Here is a 19,711-nt window from a genome sequence, read left to right on the forward strand (position 1 = left end):
CAGAACCAGAAATAACCATTTTCACGCGTAACATCATGGGAAAAGTTCCAATCTTGTTCGAATTTACACACGAGCTCCATTTTAGTGTCCATTACCAAATTCCAGAATCAGTTAACTTGTAATAATTATGTGTTGAGTTTGAAAATCATACCACGCACACGTCCCACCAACGACCCTGGACACCGCCGTACATTGTACGGTGTTGTACGGTGGGGCTTGATTTAAATGTCCGGTGGGAATTAAAGGTTAACTTTGAAAACACCGTGCATTTTCCCACTGCACATTAAATTTCCCACCGTACAATAGTACGGTGGGAATGCGATCCTGAAAGACAAGTTCCGTGGTCAAACTTAATGTACCAAAGAAAGTTTTTCCGACTTAGAAGTTTTTCAGTAAGTCCGACCATGGTTGAATATCTAAAAATTTGCATGCTTTCTGAAACTGAAATCAATTTGGTAGGTACGGTGGTGAAATAGGTTAACTCGAAATCCACCGTACACCCCACCGTACCCACCGTACACCCACCGTACAACACCGTACAATGTACGGCGGTGTCCAGGGTCGTTCCCACCACTGACTGTTTGTTGTTTTGGTAAAACAGCGACATATCCAGAAGTGACTGTTTTCTTGTGTCGCATCAAGAAAAAAGTTCCAATCTTATTCAATTTTACACACAGCTGCATTTCAGTTATTTATTCTATATCGGAAGCCATTATTCCTAAAAATAAATCTTTTTAAAACAAGAAGCTAAAAAATGAAGGTGATTTTTAGGTAGAATTTTCACTCATAAAACTTTATTAAAACTTGAGCAAAGACTATAAGATAAGACAGAATGTTGAAAAAGGTTTATAAAGAAAAATCATTCTCTTGACCACTAAAGCAAAGAAAATGTACAAGAAAGTATGAATCAACCTCCTCGCTTCGACTGCCATCTTGTTTTGTTTTGAAAATTGTTTTGAAGGAGCGCGGAATCAGAAAATATATCTTTTATAGCCAGTATCCGACTTTAGCAAGCTTTTCCCTCTCCAGACGGCAAAATTAAAAAGTGTGTTACTGGTTTTAAGCGCCGTTTCTACCAAAACGGACGGACAGACAGCGGAAGGGATGATGAGGACGGAAAGTTTCAAATGAAAGGCCCTATCGCTAGCGCTGGGCCAAAAATCAAGCGAAAAGAGATAATAATTTGTTATAATTTCTGACGTCAGAAATAAAAAATGAGAGAAATGATGTCAACGCATTGTTCATTTTCTTTGAAAAAGTGACGTTACAATGAATTTTCCTAACGACGGGCAACTCTGGACAATGTAGGCCCGTCGTCATGCGAAAAGAACCAATTGCATTGCGCAAAAAGCCATGTAGCCCGCTTCGAAAAAGTAACCGGTTAACAATTAATAATATTCGATGCAGTGCATTGAATGAAATTGAAGGCTCCCAACATTCAACGTGTTCTTTCAGAGTCTTCAAACCCTGAAATGGGGTTGTGCTCTTTTTTTTCTTCCTCTATTTAGGTTAGATTTAGGTTAAAAATAATTCACCTACAATCAGTGACTAAATACTTAGCGCGAAAGGGAAATTCCCCACGAAATTTTATAACCACAAACAATTTGGAAGGGTAGAGTTTTAACGCTAGACTTAAGACTTAGGAGCTTACGATCTGAGGATCCAAAAGTTCAAAAATGGTACAGTAGGGCTTGAAATATAGCCTAGAAACCAATAAATCCCTCCCAGGTTGAAATAATTGATGAAATCATCTCGCTCGAACTTCAATTTTCGGAAAATGGTAAAATTGCCAAAATTGCCAATATGTTATGGCACTGATTGTAGATTTATCATGTTAGATCACTTTTTTAGGGTCCTGTTCTTCCAGAACCATTAGTCACACCAGACGATCTGAAGGTTTGTGATTATTTTTTTACCGCCTCTTTTTAAATATTATAAAACAAAAATTTTTAACGTTTTTGTTTGCATTCCGTTGGATTGCTAGATATTGAATATACATAAGATATTATTAGATTGCTTTTGGAAAGAAACTCAATGCTTGAGAAAGCGATAATTCTAATGTACCTTTCAATACTTTATATAATGGGTCTGGATTAGAGGCTACCAGGCAGGATTGGCATTGAATGTCTGGAGTGCAATGGTAAACTCTAACCTTCTCGTCTTTGGGCTTACAAAGCCTTTTGTCATTTGTTTTGAAGCCATGCCAATAACCTTGTATTATATTCTCCATTCTTCCAGCGCTTGAACCGTGAAGCAGACGTGAAAGAAGAGTTGAAATACGTTTACGAAGCCATCACGTTAACGCGGAAGACCATCGACGGGAAGGTTCCTCTCATCGGATTCGCAGGGGCTCCAGTAAGTCTGATTGAAAATTATTAACCTTAGTGGGATAAGTCAGCATGGCTAGTTTTCTTTAAGAATTGAAAATGATTTTTATGATAATACAGCCGGATGAACGGTAAGAAATCTGAAAGGTCTTCTCTGAGTCTTTGACATGTAAATTGTTTGGTAAGAATGGAAACGAATGGAAAACAGCACACAGCTTCAATTTTCCTTTTTCTTTCTTTCTAGTGGACTTTGATGGTTTACATGATAGAAGGTGGAGGTTCCAAAACATACTCGAAAGCCAAATCATGGTTGTACAAATATCCAGAGGAGAGTTGTGATTTGTTGAACTTGTTGTCAACTTTCATTGTGGATTACTTGGTGGAGCAAGTCAAAGCCGGTGCGCAGGTCAGTGTTTAAGTGTATAAGTGCCCTAAATTATTGTACAAAAACATTGGCGCATTTGAGTGCCATTGCTTCGTACATGTTTACATTTCTCCCTTTATAAGTCAGATACAAACTTTACCAATGGACCCCTAAATGTGGCAATACAGTTGACTCTCCCTAATTCGATTTTCAAGGGACGGGAAATCTTCGAATTATAGAAAGATTTGAATTACAGGGATTAATTTTACCACTTTCCAGCTGAGGGGATCGATGTTCTAGTTCGAATTACAATATAATTTGAATGAAAGAAGCTCGAATTAGAGAGAGCTGACTGTAACGATCACTTATATTGGAATGCTTACTACAGTGTTGCACTCTCGTCCCAATAGTATTTGAAATCTTTTCATATTTTTTTTAGTTATTACAAGTGTTCGATTCACACGCAGGGGAGCTTCCCAAGTCTCTCTTCATTTCATTCATCCTACCCTGTCTGAAAAAGATTGGTGAAGATGTCAAAGAGAAGCTCGGTCCAAACCTCTCAGTACCCATGGTAACTCATGCTTTTAGCTTTAGATAGTTTATCCTTGGATAATGCTCCTAATCTACAAACTTTGCCCTTCGTTTCAAGTCTAAAAGAGATGTATAGCCTGTATATTGTTTATTTTTGATAATATCTCTCTTTCAAAAGTTCAGAAGCTTCGTGTTATTATCGGATCCTAGTCTAACCTTCGTGGGTATCAATTCAAATCCATTGACCATATCTCAATTCTTCTTCAGATTCTATTTGCCAAAGGAGCGCATTACGCATTCAACGAAATAAACGAGACAAACTATGACGTCATCGCACTCGACTGGACAATGGATGTCGAAAAAGCAAGGTTGGATTACGTCTTCTTAGGGGATAATGTTTACTGTCTGAACGAAAATCCTGAGACTCAAATTATGTCTCTTAAAATGAGGACGCATTATATTTCCTTTTGAGGAAATAAATTTGTATTGATTGTTGAAGGGTAACAAATAACAAAATCCTTGTTTATCTTTTACTTTGTAGAGAATGCTTCCCGAACAAAACGTTGATGGGAAATCTGGACCCGTGCGCTCTTTATGCTGATAAGGTACGTTCTATTTCTCTTGACGTTCTCTTTACGCTGATAAGGTACGTTCTATTTCTCTTGACGTTCTCTTTTGATAATACGGTTCTCTTTACGGTTTCTTGACGTTCTCTTTATGCTGATAGGTACGTTCTATTTCGCTTGGACGTTCTCTTTACGCTGATAAGGTACGTTCTATTTCTCTTCGTTCTCTTTACGCTGATAAGGTACGTTCTTTCTCTTAACGTTCTCTTTACGCTGATAAGGTACTTCTATTTCTCTCTACGACGTTCTCTTTACGCTGATAAGGTACGTTCTATTTCTCTTGACGTTCTCTTTACGCTGATAAGGTACGTTCTATTTCTCTTGACGTTCTCTTTACGCTGATAAGGTACGTTCTATTTCTCTTAACGTTCTCTTTACGCTGATAAGGTACGTTCTATTTCTCTTTAACGTTCTCTTTACGCTGATAAGGTACGTTCTATTTCTCTTGACGTTCTCTTTACGCTGATAAGGTACGTTCTATTTCTGTTGACGTTCTCTTTACGCTGATAAGGTACGTTCTAGTTCTCTTGACGTTCTCTTTATGCTGATAAGGTACGTTCTATTTCTCACGACGTTCTCTTTACGCTGATAAGGTACGTTCTATTTCTCTTGGCGTTCTCTTTACGCTGATAAGGTACGTTCTATTTCTCTTGACGTTCTCTATACGTTGATAAGGTACGTTCTATTTCTCTTGACTTTCTCTTTACTCTAATAAGGTACGTTCTATTTCTCTTAACGTTCTCTTTACGCTGATAAGGTACGTTCTATTTCTCTTGACGTTCTCTTTACGCTGATAAGGTATTTCTTTCTCTTCGTTCTCTTTACGCTGATAAGGTTACGTTCTTTCTGTGACGTTCTCTTTACGCTGATAAGGTACGTTCTATTTCTCTTGACGTGGATGGGTTTACGTTCTGATTCTCTTCTACTCTGACGTTCTCTTTACGCTGATAAGGTACTCTATTTCTCTTGACGTTCTCATACGTTGATAAGGTACGTTTCTATTTCTCTTAACGTTCTCTTACGCTGAAGGTCGTCTATTTCTCTGACGTTCTCTAATAAGGTACGTTGACTTTCTCTTTACTCTAATAAGGTACGTTCTATTTCTCTTAACGTTCTCTTTACTCTGATATAAGGTACGTTCTATTTCTCTTGACGTTCTCTTTACGTTGATATAAGGTACGTTCTATTTCTCTTGACATTCTCTTTAGACTTACAGTAACTTGGTTAGCTCTATTCCAGGGGACATATTATCGACAGTTTAGTTTGATCTTTGTTTGAACCACTTTGTTAGTGGAACTTCTTTTTCAAATTCTTTCGATTAGAAACTCAGCTCTCTCATTCCCAAAAGTTTATTCAAAATACGACATTCCATTGGTTCTTTTTACAGGAGAAAATTGATGAATTAGCAAAGGACTTGGTTGAGAAATTCGGAACTCGCCGATGGATCGCAAATCTCGGACACGGTATGTACCCGGACATGTCGCCTGACCATTTGGAAGCTCTTGTAAACTCTGTTCACAAACATTCGCAAAAAGATCTGACGTCATGAGATATCCAAAGAATGTCATGGTTTTATAGAAATTTTATAGTTTTGGAGGTGATAGCGTGCCTTCACAGACCAAATATCAACGACGGCTGTTCCGGATACTGTACTGCTGAGAAAATATCGTTGTGTTTGGTCACTCCGTTTAAGATGAAGCTGTATCGTTTAATTAAACTTTGGCGGTCTTTACATATCTTTCTCATCCACCAAGATCTATTTACGCTAACTGAATAAAGGTTGTTTTTTCGTTTGAACCCATTTAGTAAATATTTGAATTATTTTTTTAGCAATCAATATTTTTATTTATATTTGTTAGGTTGAACGTTTTTTTAGAAATAAACAAAACTCGAATATGGAAATATTTTAACCGGGACTCCTTATGAAGCCTTAGAATGTTTCTAAATCTTTCTATACATTGCGAAGGTATTGCACTTGTCTCAGTAACCTGGTACTATCGCCAGTAAAAGATATCTACAGAAAATTCATTGTCTTTCTAGAGGCCCATACAAGTACCTGATCACGCTCATCACGCCATCGAACCAAAAGAACTCTCTTATCAATCACGTATCACGCTTTTTTGAAATCGTTGATTACGCCTTCACGCCAAAAAAAAAGGCCCAATTGCGCCTTCATGCAAACCGCTGGGGGGGGGGCTCTTTCTATGCTACGATTAACGTGAGGCACACTCTAATACACAGATCAACATTTTCATAATCTCGCCACTCGCTCACTTTTTTCGTCTGTTTTCATTTTAGTGAAGTTATTAAAAAATCCAGTGAATAGAGAAGATACTAGGCTGGGCTTGAAAAATTGTTGGTTTGCCGTCACCCGACCCTTCATTTTGGAGGTGGGTCGGTCGGTCGGAATTTTTTTTTATTTTGGCGATTTATGAAATTTTCGTCCATGGAAGAGTTAACAGTTTGTTTACATTTAGGTAATTTTGAATAAAAAACAGAAGTGCTAGCAGGGAATTTACGATTCTTATGCTTGAGACAAACAAGATACGAGTTTTGATTTTTTATTGTTTGAAGTTTTTAAAGGAAAAAAAAATCTTCTTTAAAATGGCAATAAAATTTTTTGGGTCGGCAGGTTTCGAGGTAGGGTCGGTCGGGTGACGGCAAACCAACAATCTTTTAAGTCAAGCCCTATGTATGGAAAATGATACTTGTATGTATGGAAAATGACCGACATCTAACCTGAAGATGTATCAATACGTGGAGTAAGATAGATGGGCGCTGATTGGCTACTTGGGAAAGATAGATGGGCGCTGATTGGCTACTTGGGAAAGATAGATTGGCGCTGATTGGCTACTTGGGAAAGATAGATGGGCGTTGATTGGCTACTTGGGAAAGATAGAAGAAATGGATGGAAATTCAATTCTCAATTACAGACATGGTGAGATGTTTTTTTCTTTTTGTATTTTTAACACCGAGTAATATCGAACCGAGTAAAACTAAGTAAAACTTCGCTAGTTTAATGTTCATGTTTTTTTAGGATCAAAAGTTACAACAAGAAAGTTTCTTGGTTACAGCCTTCCAAAGTGGGTTCATTTTGCCAAATTTCTTAATCGCTTTGGCCTACAAAAAATAAACTGATACTCTTAGCTTCCAAATAAACCGCCCCCCCCCCCCCCTGCTTGTTAATTTTTTCGAAAATTTTCCGCCCCCCCCCCCCCCCCCCCGTTTATAATCTCTAAATAATATTTGAGCTTCAAGAGAAGGCCCCTTTTTGCTCTAATAGCCTGATTTAGCCTATTTTTACTTTATTTTGGGTTTCAGAAGTACATTTCCAACCTCCCCCCGGCATTAGCCCCCCCCCCTTAATTAAAATCTAGAAAATTTTCCAACCCCTCCCCCCCCCCGTTTATTTGGAACTTAAGAGTAAAGGAAATCTTAGAAAATATGACTTGTGGGAGGTCTCTTTGGAATTCTCGGGGATTGTTTTCTGCATGAAGATATAAACGCCGGGATATTTATGTTCTTTAGGGAGGTTAAGTATCAAAGATAAATCTACGCGACGAACGGACCTTTTCTCTGCAAGATGGTAAGGGTAGTAAAGTAGATGTTATATCTTCTTTGTTTACAACGAAGATTTTCACGGTTTTTCGTTCTTGAGCTGTTTTAGCCTGGATTCTAGAAAATGCAGGTCCACATGTTTACTGCAGGTTGTGGTTCAAAACCCGTCCGTTCGTCGCGTTGATTTATCTTTGATACTTAACCTCCCTTTTGTATTTTTGTAGAAAGCTATGCTAGCTTCGTTGCCGGCACGTTAAAATCATAAAATGAAACAATTGATTTTCATGATATACCTCCGGGGAATACTTGTTAATGACGACAAAACTTCGACAAAATCCTCAGTGGCTCAACTCTTTTCAAATCTTTTATTTACATCGTGATAAAGATAAGAGAGTCAAAACAGGGTTGCCACACCTCCTAAAAAATCCTAAATTCTCCTAAATTTTGAAAAGTCTCCTAAAATCTCCTTAGGAAATTGAAATTTTGAATACTTTCTCCTAAAATCTCCTAAAAAATATTTTACCAAGTTTTCAAAAATTCAATTTACTCTGATTATCAAATTTTCATCGCTAAATGATCCTATTCATGGCATAAATGATCGAATTGATTGTTGACAAAAGCATTTCACTTTGTATGCTTAAAGGTCTTTAAAAACATTGTAAGTTATGAAAATTTTATAGAATTTTCTCCTCAAAAATCCTAAAATTCTTTTAAAAAGTGTGAAAATCTCCTCAAAACTCCTAAATTTTTTCCCCGTAATTTTCAGTTTCTCCTAAAAAAATAGTTAAAAATCACCTAAAATCTACTAAATTCTCCTAAATTTTGATCAAAACAAAATAGTGGCAACCCTGCAAAATCCTCGTCAGCTTATTAAAACTCCGACTAATATTTCGAAATTTTGACTCAAAAGTGTCGAATAATTTTAGAGCGTGTCGCGCGGATTCATATTATGATATTCTTATAACATATAACCTCGCAACTTTGGCATGCCATTTTTTTAAAGCCACAGAAAAACTATTCGTGTGATAAAACAGATTTAAAAGTATACACGCAGTTGAAATCCTAAGGTTCAACGCCGTCAACATTTTCTTGCAAACTTATGAGAAAGTGTGTGAAGCTTTTTTTGTGAAATACAAGTAATTTTCAAGCTGAATCAAAGTTTTAAATGCAAAATTGAAGAAAATAAAATTTTGACGGAATTTTGTCGGATTTATAATATCAAACAGGCGGCAACGAAGCTCGCTTTAAATAGACAGTAAAAGATAGATGTCCAGTCGTACTTATAAGTTCGTGTTTTCTGGCAAAGTAAAAGATTTTTCACTTCAACACAAACTCTAATTTGAGAATGAGTAGATACGAAACTTCAAAGGTTTTCTTCACGCAAGTCAATTGATTTCATTTCATCCTATAAACTACCTAAAAATTGGATTAATTTTGGCGGCAAAAAAATTGGCAAATCTACTTAAAGGGACATTACAGTACTTGCAAAATTTGTAAACGAACTGTATGCAGCGGATACAAAATCAAAACAAATGTCACATGTCAAAATAAAAAATCAAACCAAATACGTATGGCTAATTTTGACTGTTCAATTATTTTACAAGTTTGTTTTGGACACGTGATTTTAATTGTTCTCTTTAATGACACGTGGTTCGCGCAATGTTTACATTTACTACTGTAATGTCCCTTTAAGGTAGTCATTAACAAAGTAGCGTATGTTTTATGTAAACAAAAACGTCGTTTCTTGGAGATTCTCTCTTTGGTAGATTGATTGGGGCTTTTATGGAAGATATACTTGGCAATGTTTCCAATAGGAGACAGGGGCTCATGTGTGTATGAATAACCTTTATTTTGATAATCAAACTAAATTTTAAAAAAATTAGTCCTTTTCGCTGCACAGCCCTCCAAAATTATTGATTTGTTGACAGGTGTTTGTTGAAAAGATTTTGATCAAATTCCCTCAAATATTCAGTCACTCGCCCCTGATTATTTTCCTGATAAAGTTTGAGTGTACAATCTCTAACATACATTTTGTGATTTCAAGAGATACGCTTACAGTATTTTCAAAGTTTTTTATACTATTCAAATAAAACTAGAACATTTGCAAAAGTTTCTGTTATAATATCCCTTCACCACACCGGCTTCCATTTGCACACACTTCCATAGCCACGTAAGCCACATTCTTCGAATGGCACCCTCTTCGTGAATGACTGAATGTGTCCACACGTAGGACGCACTGTATTTCGAAGACTTTCTCCTATGGAAGGCGGATACAAAGTAACTCCTCGTTTTGTGATCTAAATCAAAAGAGATTTCAATTTCAACATTGATTCATAATAGATTAAGATTACGTCATTTTTTCCATTAAGAGCACCCCTTCGGGGAGGGGGCAGACACCCGGATTTTTCACTAAAACATAAGATTTTGCTGGGGTATTTCCGATAGGGAAATTGACATAAGCCTATGGTTCTATTTTAAAGTGGTTTATTTTGGCGAGATTTTAATGTTTTCGCAAAGAAAGGTATACCGTGTGTCTCAGGGTTATGCTGGAGTTTTTACAAGGTTTTCGATGATTCGGTTGGTCGTTGAATCTTGAGACAAAGGATTTTATTGCTTTTTCTAAAGAACGCGTCATCTCTATTATTTCAAATGACCAATTAGTGAAGTATCTTATAAAAACTCCAGCTCATCCCGGGTATCACAATGTAGGAATACTACACTGTGACGACGAATAAGGATTCTATTCAGCGAATACAAAAGTAACCATGGCAATCATCCAGGATCTTGGATGAAAGCCGTACCAATCATCTCACGAATAAGTAAGAAACGTATAAAAGATTCAAAGAAAGAGAGCCATCTCAAATCAAATGACTTGGTAATTACTATTACACTCTTTCGGAGTCAGAGAAAGGATTTCTTTTGAAGGAGACTTATTTCACAGATATTTAAGTCTCAGAGGAATTTTAAAAAGCTGAAAATATGTAATTATCAATCACTGAAATGTATTCACAAGAATCCCTACCTCTACGGTGGTGAGCTTGCGTCGATCAATGAACGCTAACCCATACTTCATGGATCCTCCGCCAACACACACCGCTTTCGGGTCTCTATTTTCCAAACTTTTAGACTTTGTTCTGTAGTGTGTATTGACCCAATCTCCGGGCCGTATGAAGGCCATCCCGGTCGTTTTTTCCGTACATCCCATCGAATGTCGAGACATGATTTCCGGTCGGAACTTCAAATCGATATTGTGTCGAGCGCCGGTGAAAAGGGTGCATAGTGAAGCAAAAACCGAACCTGTTCCCAACTCATGATTTTCTGCTTCCCCTCTATTGCAAAGGATTGAGGTTCCGTAATCAACCGGTTCGGTCCCTTGCAGAGTGGTTTTAACCTTCAAAGATATGCCCAACCGACCAGCGTAGATGGCAAGCCAAAGAGAATGTTGAACAGCGAATCCAAAATCAGAATCAAATCCACCATGTTTATTGATCTTTGGGAACCAATCAGCGGTCAGCATGGCGGAAGTGAGGGCGGCCGCCACAAGGGCGCCATCTTGTCCGTCTCGAATTGTGGTTATAACCCACCTGGGTACAAAATTGTGCCAACAGCCTTCACTGCCAGTGCAGGTGAGCTCTGATGGCGTTGAGAACTCATTGGAAGTACCTCTTAGCTTTTCGCTCAATTTGCCAACCAACATCAAAATATATGATGGTGGTCCTTTCAGATTCGGGATGTCTTTTGATACCCAGTCGAAGACTGTCAAACACCAATCTTTCACTTCCCGCATATTGACATACTCCGAACAACCCTCATATAGCTCAGCAACGCACCCTTCTCCACAAAACTTCGTCTCGTATAATGTCTTAAGGTTTTGAAAGTGCGGAACGTTCACATTTTTAAAAACAGCTCCTTGATATCGTTCGGCCACACTGGTTCCCTTTAAAAGCATGAAATCTAACATCTCCTCCACGACTTGTGACACATCCGCGTGGTACTCTGGGGTGCGGCCTGTATAACAATTCTGTTCAGCTTCGAAGCATTGTCGCAGTTGTGCTTCATCAAAGTCGTAAAAGTCAGCACGCATGATATTCCTTGCATCAACCGTTCCCCTATCGTAATAACATTTGGTGCATGAATGATCATCTCCCGAAAAACATTTTCCCATTGCTGACGTTTTGCAACCTTCCAATAAGGCACAAATTCCTTGTGCTTCTTTCATTTCTTTATCGATTTCTTGTCCTTCCCCACCATCACTCTCCCCAGGCCCCATCTCCGCCCATCCGGTCAGTGCAGTGATTACCAGCTCTGCCATACCGCCTCCTTCTACATGGTCATGCAAACACCAAATCAGCAAAAAGGCAAATATTAAAAACTTCATCCTACCAGCAGCTTTTATCACCTGAAACGAAAGATTGTTAAAAAATTGTTAAAAAATTATCTGAAAAATTTGGGTGTAGGGCAGGCAAGAACTTTAATTTTGCAAAACTTGTTCTTTCGGTTCCCAGCTGCCACACAACGTTGCTACAACGTTCATCTAACGTTATATGGACGTTGTGAACGTTAGATGAACGTTGAAACGACGTTGTGTGCCAGCTGGGTTGAATAAAAACAAGAAATTTAAAATAAGCAGCAGCTTATTATCTCTTTTCCTAATTTCTGAAAAAAAAATTGACTGTTGAGGCCTGGGACGAATTTTTAATGATATCAGGAACAATTACAAGTGTAAATGAATGGAAAAAAGAGCTAACATTGATTATGTAGTCTACATAATAGACAGCTCCATGCTTTAAGACCTAGAATCTTGGTCTAGAGGCACTCCTATAGGCGGCCACTAGTGACCCCCACCGGGAATTCGCTTATTAATAGAATTTTTTTAACAAAAGAGGTTTATCAATAGGCAATACAAATAAAAGAATGTTTAAAACACAGCTGATTGGCTTAGGTTTATTCGAAACTCTCTATTGTTTCACTAAAACGTTAGTGCGCGTGCAATGTAAACGGAAAAAGGAAAACATGACGTAGCCTACCATTGATGAGTTGATTTTATTGTTGAGCGAGACCAGAACAAATTTAGGCTACGTCATATCTTCCTTCGTTTCGAGCGTACAACTCCTACTAGTAAGGCCTAAAAGCCTGGAGCTGTCTATTATGTAGACTAGAACAAATTTAGAAAAATTTGAAATCAAGAAATTGGCAAATCCTCACCTTTGAAATGTTGAGTGAGGTCTTTCAACGTGTTTGACGAAAAACCAAATAAATTATTTGAAGAAACTAGATAGAAGTTCATAAAAGTTTCAGTGCAGCAAATTCTGTTATGCTTGGTTCAATGGACAGAAGTATAATCAAACGCATCACCACATCTGAGTAACAGGAAACTTTAAATATTCTTTTTAGACAAAATTCAATCAATATAAACATGATAGGCGATGAACCTTGAAACGCTTTCTTCTTTCTTTCTCTTTTTTTTTGCCATTGGAATTTTTCCTAATTAATCCCTAAAAAATCTTGATGACCTTTAATTCGTTTTTTTCTATAAGAATGACGAGATTCTTAAACCCGGGGGGGGGGGCACTCGATTTCGTAACGACGGTATGTGCCGCGCAAAATCTGCTTTTCAAAATCGTACCCTTACAGTGCAGTTCAATATGGCTCTTAAACGACAAAAAATAAAAACCATTTAACAACCCTCAGCCTGGAATGTCTGAATTTAAAAAAAAATAGTAAAATTCGGATACATTGCCTTGAAAACTTCAATTCACCCTGAAAATAAGAACAGAAGATTTAACAATTTGAGGATTATAGTATTATACTCTGAATTGCCTGGGGCATTTATTTAATTTTTTCATTGTTAGAAGTATTATAGAGAGTCATTTATTCATTAGGGGCGGTTAAAAGAATTTTCAGGATTTCGGTATGCCTTCAAGAAATCAATTTCTGAAAAAATTAAACTTCCTTTTGTCTAGACGCTGTTTATCAAAAAATGTTGCAAATGTTAGTTGGTAGTTATAAACTGTACTAAGAGGAAGTCAAAATGTGCGAAATTTTATTTATGATTTTTCATTTTGATGCTTCATTGATCTTTCATCTCAATTGGTTTTCTTTATCATCTATAATATAAATTCAAACTTAAAATTTGCTCACTTTCACAAAGACTTTTTTCGGCCAAAAGGTGAAGACTTCAGGTGAGGATTATAGTTTATATGTTTTGCATTCCCAGCTGGCACACAACGTTGTTTTAACGTTCATATAACGTTATATGGACGTTGTGAACGTTAGAAAAACGTTGAAACAACGTTATGTGCTAGCTGGGTTGTCAGAGGGAGGGAACTTTTGAAACTCATTAGTTTTGTGCCTCACTAATGTATAATACTGATTTCCCCAATGAGATGTAGCCAAAAGGTATAGTCGAATCTCCTTTGTAGGATTTGAAGTCATATCTTATTCCATATATAAGCTGCACAGCCCACGCGTGGTTTTCATACAAACGCTAGATTGGAAGTAAACTTTACCGCGTTAGAATTCGTAACGTGTAAAATGCAAAATGTAAAATGGCTTCACTTTTGTATGCCTGGGAAATGCATTCGGCTATATCTCATTGTATTTCACTGATACTCTTTAGAGGGACTGCAAATCGGCCTCAAGACCCCAGGGAGGGACACTTGATTTGAAAACGACCATATGAGCGGCTCAAAATAAAGTCTTAGAAATTAAACCCATATACAGTGCAGGAAAAATTTGGATATCTCTGGACGGGGCTTCAGAAGTCCGACACTTTCTAGTCCGAGAAAAAGTCCGACAAGGCAATAGATTGCGCTTCAGTTTTGGCACAATTTCAAAATGGTTTCAAAATTATATTTGTCGATGGAGTTGGGGGGGGAGGTTTTGCTGACTTGCTGTTTATTTTTGTTTTTGTTTTTGAGGGGGGGCTTCCTGTCTTACATTGGGTTAGCCATAAGACAAAAAGAGACTCAAAGACCATGCGACAATATTTTCGGACGAAAAAGTAGTCAGAGGAGACAGACTTCCGGGCTGATTCAATTTCGTCTGCATTCGGACTGTTTTGTTGTCGGACTAAAAAGTGTCGGACTAGAAATTGTCGGACTAATGAGATGTACCCCTCATGACATACATTTGAGATAAACATGGCGATATTTACTTTACAAATTTAAAGAAGATAAAACTCTTATGTTTTTTATTACCATACCGCGAGATTTCAAAGAAAGCCTAAATGTTGAACCCGCTAATCCGTCTATTCATGATATGCACCATTGCAATGTCTTCCATTTCACCCAATAGTTGATTGGTTGAAAGTGACGTATTGACTGATTAATACGTCACTTACAACTAATCAGCTGTTGGGTCCATGATGTAATGTCAGAAGACATTGCAGTGGTGCATATCATGAATTTATAATTTTTCAGGTGTGAAAAAATGAATGGTTTTTGTCTAATCCTTCTTTTGGCGATAACGGCATGGCGACACGTCACGACGTCATCAGAGTACGACATTTACGACGAAAGAGACGAGGAACAAGACAAGGGATTAGAATATGAGGCAATGGGAATTTGTGCTTCTTTGGCAAGATGCAAGACGAAGGCACATGTCTGTTTCACTGAGGTAAGTAATCAGAGCCATTAAATTTTGTCAACAGTCTTTTGTCCGCTTTTGTCAACTGTTCTAATATTTTCGTCCTTTTTTTAGATCTAAAGTATGTCTTAAAAAAGCGAGTCAACAACTTTAACGTAAAAGTATAAAATATGGAAAAAAATATTTCACAAAAATTTTTATACCGTTACATAGGATTTTAATTTTTCTTTCCGAAAATATAATATTTACTTTTTAAACAAAAAATATTACGCTTAAAATTCAAGATTTTCAGTTATTGAAATGTTCTTAATGCCTTTACGATCAATTAACTCGAGATATCAAAAGAAAAACCGGTTTGACTACTATTTGTTTTTTTAGATTTTAAAATTGCAGAAGAGTTGTTAAGTTGCGATTTTTATACTATTGTGATGCTCGTGAAATTGCGAATCTAAAAAAGTAAAATTTGTTAAAATTGCGTTAATATTTAGAAACAGTTAAATATTAGCAAAAGTTCCTATAAAAAGTGTTCACTTTATAAAAGATGATGATTAAGAAGCCACTGGAGGGTATCGGACCGAAATACAGTTAATACTCGCTTTTTTGATAACAATTTCGGACAAATTTTATATTCTCAGAAAGTTTAATAAGAGATATGATTAAAAATTAAAAAAATTATAGCACTCATGAAGTTGCTGACCCGCTTTTTTTAAGACATAATGGCTGCGCATATGCCGACATGGGCACTTTCCATTTCTTTGCCGATGTCGGGATTTGCCGACATGGGCACTTTCCATTCCTTTGCCGCAAAATTTAACACTTCTACAAAGATTTTGTATTAGATGGTTTGAAATGAAAAAAGATAATAGTTAAAAGCTTTTCTATGTTGAAAAGTAACTATTCAACAATGTTCAACTCAAAATTATAGTCCTTGGCTGATACTTCATATATTATTCAGAAAATGAAGTCATAATCGCTACCTTTTTCCCATGTCGGCATATGCCGACATCTGGCAAATAGGTCGAACCTTAAAAAATACGAACGGCAGTTAAAGGGTATCAACTCTAACCTTTCTCAGGCAAGAAAAAGTGCGCCGCATTTTTTACGACAGATTGAATCTAGCAATTCCTTTGTTTACGATTGATATTTTTTTCGAAATTTAGCGTTTCTAGTTACGAGCTCTATGATTCAACATCAAACGTAGTTAGCTGAAAGAAGATTTATCAAAATATTGTACATTTACTGTCTCCATATTTCTTATCCATCATGTTCTCCACTGCTATGTCCTCTAACAGATCAACAAACCCACCCTATACTTAAAGGATGTCTTAAGATAATTTGCAGCGGAGACAAAAAAGGGCTGTAACCTTTGATAGAATTATAATTAGATAGCGCTTTTGTACTTGTTGAAAAGATAATCAGGAGTGGAATATTATCAAATAGGAAAAAATCGAAAAGGATCGGAAAATAAATGATGAGAGATGAATCCTTTTTTCTTATAAGAAGTTGAGAGCTGGGTTTATTTCCAGTCGTATTGGAGCAATCTCATTCTAGCTTCTACGAATCAGTAGGTCTTCCTCGTAGATTTTTAACGATTTTTGAATTTAAGATACTATATGTTGGTATTTATTTATAAACTACGCTTTAAGTCTGTCCAGATATAATTGGCAGTGGAAACAAGAATGCCTCTAACTTTTGATAGTCTGATATAATTATAGAAATTTTTTTTGCTTGTTTTAGGAAATCAAAAGCGCTATATTTGAATGTATTTTTGGTTGAAAAATTCGCGATTTTTAGCGGTTTAATTTGCGATTGTAAAAATTGAGCTTTTTTTCTACTTATGCTATAACATTCATTTTTACACCAGTGGTAGTTCAACCTTAGGTTAAGAAGTTTGTTAAATTTCAAGGCAAACAGAAAAGTCCTTCGGAAGATATGGGACCCGAAATACCCTTTGGTAGCACTTTTCTGTGAAATATCAAATCTCCAACTTATTACTAAAAACGGGGGTTATGTTATCTTTTTTGAACAGTGCAATTAAAAGTTGGAAAATGTTAAGTGTTGGTGCATTGGTATTATTGGTATCATTGATTATTTCGAAACGAAGTAGATCATACAGTATAATTGTTTTTATTGAAAGGATAAGCATGAACTTATATTGCCTTTGTTATTTTTAAGTCATTAAAGAACTTTGCTAATTCCCAAAACACTAAACACAGTTTGGCTATGAGGTCATTAAAGAGATTGTAAAATGTGTTATGATCGAAAAACTGTTTCATCAACCATATCACTACCCCCGTTTTTAGTAATAAGTTGGAGATTTGATATTTCACAGAAAAGTGCTACCAAGGGGTATTTCGGGTCCCATATCTTCCGAAGGACTTTTCTGTTTGCCTTGAAATTTAAGAAACTTCTTAACCTAAGGTTGAACTACCACTGGTGTAAAAATAAACGTTATAGCATAAGTAGAAAAAAAGCTCAATTTTTGCAATCGCAAATTTAACCGCTAAAAATCGCGAATTTTTCAACCAAAAATACATTCAAATATAGCGCTTTTGATTCTCGAAAACAAGCAAAAAAAATTTCCATAATTATATTTGACTACCAAAAGTTACAGGCATTCTTGTTTCCACTGCCAATTATATCTGGACAGACTTTTTAATTATCATATTCACAATAGTAATTCTTTGATCTTATAACATCATCACTGTGAAAAAGAGATAGCCCAGGGTGTTTTTCCACTGAAGGCTTAAGCTAAAGAGGATTAACGAAACTTATAATAAAACGATGAATAGCCCAAACTATTCATATAATTCACGGATGAAAAGAGATGGTTGCACGTTAATTTTTTCATTTCAGAAAAATATTGTATTTCTCAAAGCAACATAGGAGAAAAATCGTTAAATCTTTTGTTTTTTGCACGTATTTTCTAATCCACTAGAACTTGGTCGAGGGCATGTTTAAGAGTGAGGATAAGCGGATCAGGAAATGCAAAAAAAAATTCGATTTTCTTCTGGTTGCTGTGGGAAATGAAATTATTTTTTTCAAAAGAAAACATAAACGTGTAACCATCTCTTTTCATCCACAAATTATATGAATAGTTTTTGGCTATTCAGCGTTTTATTACATGTTTCGTTAGCCCTGTTAGCTTAAGCCGTCGGTGGAAAAACACCCCCAAAGTTTATCACTGATGACTTTAAAAATCATCAAAAACTACAAAGAAAGAGGCCTTTTTAGTCAGCCAGACAACTGAAAAAGAATTTTCACAGAGATGACGCTCTAAGATTAAACCCAACGAACCCAAACATTTTATAAGCCAGAAGGTTTTAAGCTGAATGTGTTTAAAGTAGGTAAGAGATGTTAACTTTAGTATTTTATCTTACTTTTTGTAGGGAAATAGCTGTGATCACGTCTGTCACCGCCGTGGGAGTGCCCTCAACGCCCGTAACGTCATGCGGGCGGATTTCTATCAGTACGAACCGGCGCGCTACAGAGATGCACCTGAAGGAACCTCTCCCAGAGAAATGTACGATTATATGATTCTTAAAGGCCCCAGCGTGGCTGACACTTACCAAGGAGCCGTCTACAAATCAGACACCGTAAGCACCATTGAAAATTTAAGGTCCAAATATGGCCATAAGTTTTGTGATTCAACCTGTGAGTCAAAACTTCGGCAAGGATGCACCAAAGCTGGTATCTTAAGAAACGTAAAGAATTGGTGTTTGACTGCTTTGGATTGGCTGGGTAATATTCCGGACCTTGAAGGACCGTCGTCTTACGTCTTAAAAGTCGCTATGGATGTGTTAAAATCCAGAAATCTAGATCTGACAGAAGGAGCTTTCGTAGCTGCTGCTGCTACTTCCGCATTTTTGACAGCGGACTGGTGGGGAAGCGGAGATACCCGGTTTGCAGACGAGTTCGGTTTTGCTGTTCAACATTCTCTCTGGTTGGCTATCTTTGCCGGTCGCTTAAGAATCACTCTGCAACCTAAATTTCCACTACCTTTAACGCAAGTTGGCTCCAGCATTTCGTGTGATCTTCAAGCAGCAGAAAATTTCGAATTGGAGACTGGGTCAGTATACGCAAGTCTTTGCACGTTTTTGGACCAGAACACCCATATGCGATTTCGACCGGAAATTCACACGCGGAACTCAGTCGGATGTGTGGAAAAAACGACAGGGATGGTTTATATACGAGTTGGTGATTGGGTGAAATCGGGCGCCAAAACGAGTTGTATTGGAGGAGCATTTAACAAGTATGGCATCACATTTTACGATTCAAACGAATTAACCCCTGTTGAAGTGACCATACACGGTACAACTTTGTTTCCACCCTCCATCAAAGAAAGCTTAAAAGATATGCGGACGACGCAATGCACTACTGCGAAAGGAAATGGGCCGAATGAAAAAGGTATTCTGGGTAAATGTGGATTGCAAACTGTTGGAGGCATTTGCAACTGGTTTCCAGTATGGTAAACATGGCAGACTTTAATATGGTAGATTTGACTAACTTATAAACTATTGGACAAACCCCCTGAAATGATGACCAACTATCTTTCATTTTTAGATATGTTATAGAGCAGCTAATTCTGAGAAGAAAGGTTGCAAAAAAATTAAAATTGTCGCAATTAAGTTTTATTCCAAAATGAAACACCAATGTCAATAAATTTTTGACGTCACTTTTTCGAATGTACAACCGAACTACAAAAAGGGCCCTGGGAT

At 36.9% G+C, this 19,711-nt stretch overlaps 3 protein-coding genes across 3 annotated transcripts in view; 2 read left to right on the forward strand and 1 right to left on the reverse strand.

Moving 5' to 3' along the window:
- LOC136809470 (uroporphyrinogen decarboxylase-like) overlaps nucleotides 1-5,750 on the forward strand; it is a gene marked incomplete in the record, with an annotated part of 7,518 nt that extends 1,768 nt beyond the window's left edge. Inside the window, 7 exon segments of the mRNA XM_067066004.1 lie at nucleotides 1,852-1,896; nucleotides 2,239-2,355; nucleotides 2,572-2,733; nucleotides 3,131-3,262; nucleotides 3,490-3,590; nucleotides 3,764-3,827; nucleotides 5,236-5,750. Of these exon segments, the coding sequence (XP_066922105.1) occupies nucleotides 1,852-1,896; nucleotides 2,239-2,355; nucleotides 2,572-2,733; nucleotides 3,131-3,262; nucleotides 3,490-3,590; nucleotides 3,764-3,827; nucleotides 5,236-5,397 (783 nt within the window).
- A 419-nt stretch (nucleotides 5,751-6,169) lies between these two features.
- LOC136809469 (uncharacterized) lies at nucleotides 6,170-19,606 on the forward strand. The gene is made up of 3 exons (XM_067066002.1): nucleotides 6,170-6,786; nucleotides 14,828-15,023; nucleotides 18,383-19,606. The coding sequence occupies exons 1-3, from the start codon at nucleotides 6,716-6,718 to the stop codon at nucleotides 19,463-19,465; spliced, it is 1,350 nt and encodes a 449-aa protein (XP_066922103.1). The 5' UTR covers nucleotides 6,170-6,715; the 3' UTR covers nucleotides 19,466-19,606.
- LOC136809468 (uncharacterized) lies at nucleotides 9,232-12,666 on the reverse strand. Its single transcript, XM_067066001.1, has 3 exons — nucleotides 12,612-12,666; nucleotides 10,429-11,795; nucleotides 9,232-9,703 (listed from the first exon to the last, which is right to left on the reverse strand). Exons 2-3 carry the CDS (start codon nucleotides 11,782-11,784, stop codon nucleotides 9,536-9,538), a joined length of 1,524 nt encoding a protein of 507 aa, XP_066922102.1. The 5' UTR covers nucleotides 11,785-11,795; nucleotides 12,612-12,666; the 3' UTR covers nucleotides 9,232-9,535.
- Nucleotides 19,607-19,711: the final 105 nt, after the last annotated feature.

Source organism: Clytia hemisphaerica, unplaced genomic scaffold, assembly GCF_902728285.1.
Source record: "Clytia hemisphaerica strain Z4C2 unplaced genomic scaffold, Clytia hemisphaerica genome assembly, whole genome shotgun sequence".
Lineage (NCBI taxonomy): Eukaryota > Metazoa > Cnidaria > Hydrozoa > Leptothecata > Clytiidae > Clytia > Clytia hemisphaerica.